Genomic DNA, 4,595 nt, shown 5'->3' with positions numbered 1-4,595 from the left:
TCATACTCATTAAATTCAACATGAAATTGTTACAAAAACAAGTAGACAAACTTATAATAAAATTTATAGATATCCTCAAATTCGTGAAGAAGAAATTAGTAGACAGATGAACGAGATGTTACGCCAAGGCATAATTAAAGACAGTAATTCCCCGTACAACTCGCCTCTTTGGATTGTACCGAAAAAGAAAGACAATGCAATGAAGAAAAAATGGAGAATAATTATTAACTACAGGAAGCTAAACGAAGTCACTACAGATGACAAATTTCCAATACCCCCTATAGAAACAATACTCAGCAAACTTGGAAGAGCTCAGTATTTTACAACTTTTTTTTTTTTTTTTGCAAAATGTTTTTTTTTATTTATTGAATCTGCTTTTTGTTTTAAAAGCCTAACAATAAGTAATAAAATCTTAAATCTATTTGAAAACTAGACAAGCTCAAGCAAGTGTTTGAGCTGTTTTGGTGATACGTTGCTCCTTAGTACGCAGGTATATCTCTTCTTTTAAGGCGTGTTTGATCGAAGGAATGTACCAAAGCATTAGCCAAATGGTTTGGGTGATCTCGGAGTTTAGATATATATTTAAATCTGCTGTCTTCTACTTCTTTCTTTACCATAGAAATACCAAGGTCTTTATGGATATTTTCATTACGCATGTGCCATGGTGAACACGTGATTGTTCTAAGCATTTTTGATTGGAACCTTTGTATTATGTCAATATTAGTTGCACAGGTCCTATCCCGCAGTTGAATGCCATACATCCAAATCGGCTTTATGACCGCATTATATAAAAGCACTTTGTTGTTTAGGCTAAGTTTGGAGTTTTTATTTAAAAGCCAATTTAAATTTGCAGCTCTTATCTTCATGCAAGTTACTTTACTAGATATACATATGTTTTCTCCACGTAAGTCTTCTATCTAGGTGAATACCAAGATAAGTTACTTCGTTGTCTTGGGGTACTAAAATATTGTTCATTTTTACTGCCGGACACATTTTAGGTCTTAGCGAAAACGTAACATGCTTGCATTTTTGTTCATTTACATTTATACGCCAGTTGGCTAGCCATTCTTCGACAGACCTTAAGTGCTCGGCTAATATTCTTGATGCTATTATATGGCATTTGTTATGGTCTAAAGCTGTGTCATCCGCAAAAGTTGAGGTCAATATATTATTTAATCTTATACAAAAGGCCTTCATGCCACACCTTATCAAACGCCTGAGCCACGTCTAGGAATAAAGCTAAACAGTACTCTCTGTTCTCTCTTCTTTTCTTATTTCGTTAGTAATTCTATTTACTTGCTCTATCGTGCTATGTTTTTCACAAAACCCGAATTGGTGCGTTGGTATTATATTATTTTCCTGGAGGATCAAAGATGTCTCTTGATAGTAACACTTTTTCAAATATTTTAGAAAGGCATTGTAGAAGACTGATTGGTCTGTATTAAGACGGCTGTGTTAAGTCTTTCCCAGGTTTATCTATAGTGTCCGAGATTAAGAATTGCACTGAAGAGTAAAGAGAGCACTTCTACAGCAATATTTGGTAACTCAATTAGCATTTTTGGGGTAATGTTATCATGTCCTGATAACTTTTTTGGGTATAAGTTCTTTTATTATTCTAATAATTTCAGATGGTGAAGTCTTAAAAGACTCGAGTGACTCGTTAACTGTGTTGGGTAAGCTGGACAACTCGAAGTTGTTCTTTGGGCAATTTGGTTGAAATACCTTTTCTAGGTGATTTGCAAAACAATTAGCCTCTTCCTCGTCACTTCGAGCCCAATTTCCACCCATGTCTCGTATAGGCATGTTGGAGTTAGTAGGTGGCTTCAGGGACTTTTGGGCTTTCCAAAGAGATTTTTGCTTGCTTGAATTTGGACACAGTTTCTTTATATACATTTCGGTTATGAATTCTTCCTCACGTTTTAGCGCTTTTTAAATTACGTGCAGCTGATTTCAATTGAAGCTGAGTGGAAGGTGAGCGATTTATATGCCATTCACGCCTTTCACGCCTTGCATGCCGTTTTTCGTTTACAAGCTTTTCTATTTATCTGTTAGTAAAATTTCTGGCACCAAGCGGCTTATAGTTTTTATTTGGTGTTGCTAAGACTGCTGCGTTAGTTATTATATCATTGAGTTCTATGCTTTCGTCAATATTTCTTCCTGTATTTATTTTGTACTCAACATTAATGTGGCCACTCACGTATTTTTTATATTTGAGCCAATTCGTTTTATAAGAAGTTAGACCCACTTTTGGATTAACGAATATGGGTTGTTCACATAATTTTATTAGTACAGGAGAGTGATCAGAAGATAGATTAGTACATGTATCAGCTGTTATAAGCGATTTATCTATATTTTTGATTACAGCAAAATCAATTAAATCTGGTATTTTCTTACTGCTGTTCCTCCATGTGCCTTTCCATCTGGGTGGTTTGTAACATACTTAGAGTCTAAATCCCGGTAAAAAGAAATTGTTTTTGTTCGTAAGATGAGTTTCTGACAATAGCATTACATCGATACTATTTTCATCCAGAAATCTAATAAGTTCCAATTTATGTTGGTTAACACCGTTAGCATTCCACAAACAAATGTTCAATACAATCATTTTTTACTTAAAAAAGTTTGCAACATTTGGTTTTGTGATTTGATTATCTCTTGAATCATATTTTGCATTGAAGCCATAAATTGTGTCATACATTGGGTAAGGTTTAAAATCATAGTTTCAACGCTTCCATTTGGTTGGTTTTGGGGCAATTGCATTTGTGTAGTATTGCCTTTCACCACGTTTGCATAACTACCTTGTGAAGAATCTTTAAGATTTACTCGTTTTGAAATATGGACGGGGATTTTAATATTTTCATTAGATGGAATATTCATCATTTGGTTACGACGTGCTTGGATGCCCTGTGACTACTTCGATTTTAAATCTTTGTATACAGGGCAACCCCTGTAGTTAGCAGTGTGATTTCCTCCAAAATTGCTGCATTTTTTATGTAAATCCTCTTTTTTTAACAGTACATTTTGAAGTAGGATGTAGATCGCCACATACTACCCAGACATTTCGTAGAGTGCAATATCCTTTCGTGTGTCCATACTCTTGGCAGTTTGTACATTGTTGTGGACCATTTCTCTTGTGTGATTCCTCAACGGTGATTCTGCGATGGAGAAGATATTTTAAATTGTGAATCGGGTGTTTTTCATTTTTCTTTAATTTGTTAGAATCTGGCATCAATTCTATTTTGAACATTGGTTGTGGGACTTTGTTCCTGTTTAAAATATTTACCAATGATTTAATGCTAAAACCACCTAATTCTAGTGCTTCTCTAACGTCGTTAGAGTCTACCGAAGACTCTATACCTTTTATGACAATAACTAGGCCTTTTGAGCTCTTCAGTTGGTAAGAGTAGTAATTCTTGTTATTATTTGATATTAATTTTACAATATCCATGAAACTTTTTTCAGTGTAGGCTTGAATTTTTGTTTTATGTATGTTACCTTTTTTCAAGGGCACAATGTGAAAATTGTTTGTGCCTATTATATTGCTCATTTTGGAAACAAGCGCCTTTGAGCTACGCTGACGCAAATAAATTGGAGGGGGTTTGGCATTCACGACCGTGGTGGTACCCTTTGCTTCGTCGTTAGGCTCTTTGCTTAATAAGGCAAATCTGTTGCCATTGAGAATTTCTGGCTTTTTACTGTTTGGCGTGCCTGCTTGAAATTTTTTGGTATTGACCGCTGTTTTAATAGCACTCAATTTCCTTTTTACATTAATGTAGCGATCAATACCGGTCTGAACTGATGGCCCCTTTTTGCTTGGTACATTCTCACCTTGCATGTTATTTTCCTTCGCTGTCCAGGTGCTTGCTGGTACCTACATAGTGGCTGCTGTGAGTGGATTTGTTGTTGCCCGATTGCTGTTTACTGCTGCTTCTGCTGACTGCGTTTGCTTAGTCTCTCTTTCATCTGATCGGTGCGATGACTCATCATCGCCGTTACATTTGTTTTTGCAGGAGTTGCTTTTTGGCTCGACAAAGCTGAGGTATGCCTACAGTTTTGCGGGTGAGGCCGCGAAGCACTCATTATTGTTTGTTTTTTTGTTTTGTTTTTTGTTTTTATATCTTTGTTTTGTGCACTATTTGTTAATGTTTATTATTATGTTTACTCACTTGCTTAGATTCCACGACACTTGTTGCGGTTGGATATCTCACACTGGTTTCCACTCAACACTTCAGATTTCCGCAAACCACTTTTGATTACTTCAATAGAGCACTAAGTTTATTCCGCTGACTCCCTATTGACCTCAGTTAAACACTTGGAATTTATTTAGTAAAAACCAGTTGTAATTGTTTGATAAACCACTTTTGAACGTATGTATGTATTGAAAATATCAGAAAGCACTTTTGAACTTATGTATGTATATATTTGGGAAAATTATCAGCAAACACTTTTGAACGTATGTATGTGGAAATATCAGAGAACACTTTTGAACGTTTGTACATATATGAAAATATCAGCAAGCACTTTGAACGTATGTATGTGGAAATATCAGAGAACACTTTTGAATGTTTGCATATGAAAATATCGGCGAACACTTTTGA

The 4,595-nt window shown here is 35.4% G+C and overlaps 1 protein-coding gene across 1 annotated transcript; it reads right to left on the bottom strand.

Moving 5' to 3' along the window:
- Nucleotides 1-3,151: 3,151 nt before the first annotated feature.
- LOC126767339 (uncharacterized) lies at nucleotides 3,152-3,832 on the bottom strand (the record flags this gene model as incomplete). The annotated part of the gene is made up of 1 exon (XM_050484875.1): nucleotides 3,152-3,832. A coding segment is annotated over exon 1 (681 nt), but the record flags the coding sequence as incomplete, so codon positions are not given.
- Between the last annotated feature and the right edge of the window lie 763 nt (nucleotides 3,833-4,595).

Source organism: Bactrocera neohumeralis, unplaced genomic scaffold (genome assembly GCF_024586455.1).
Source record: "Bactrocera neohumeralis isolate Rockhampton unplaced genomic scaffold, APGP_CSIRO_Bneo_wtdbg2-racon-allhic-juicebox.fasta_v2 ctg5584, whole genome shotgun sequence".
NCBI classification, from domain to species: domain Eukaryota; kingdom Metazoa; phylum Arthropoda; class Insecta; order Diptera; family Tephritidae; genus Bactrocera; species Bactrocera neohumeralis.
Note: the sequence above shows the minus strand (reverse complement) of the source record. Positions and strands in the feature narration are given on the sequence as shown.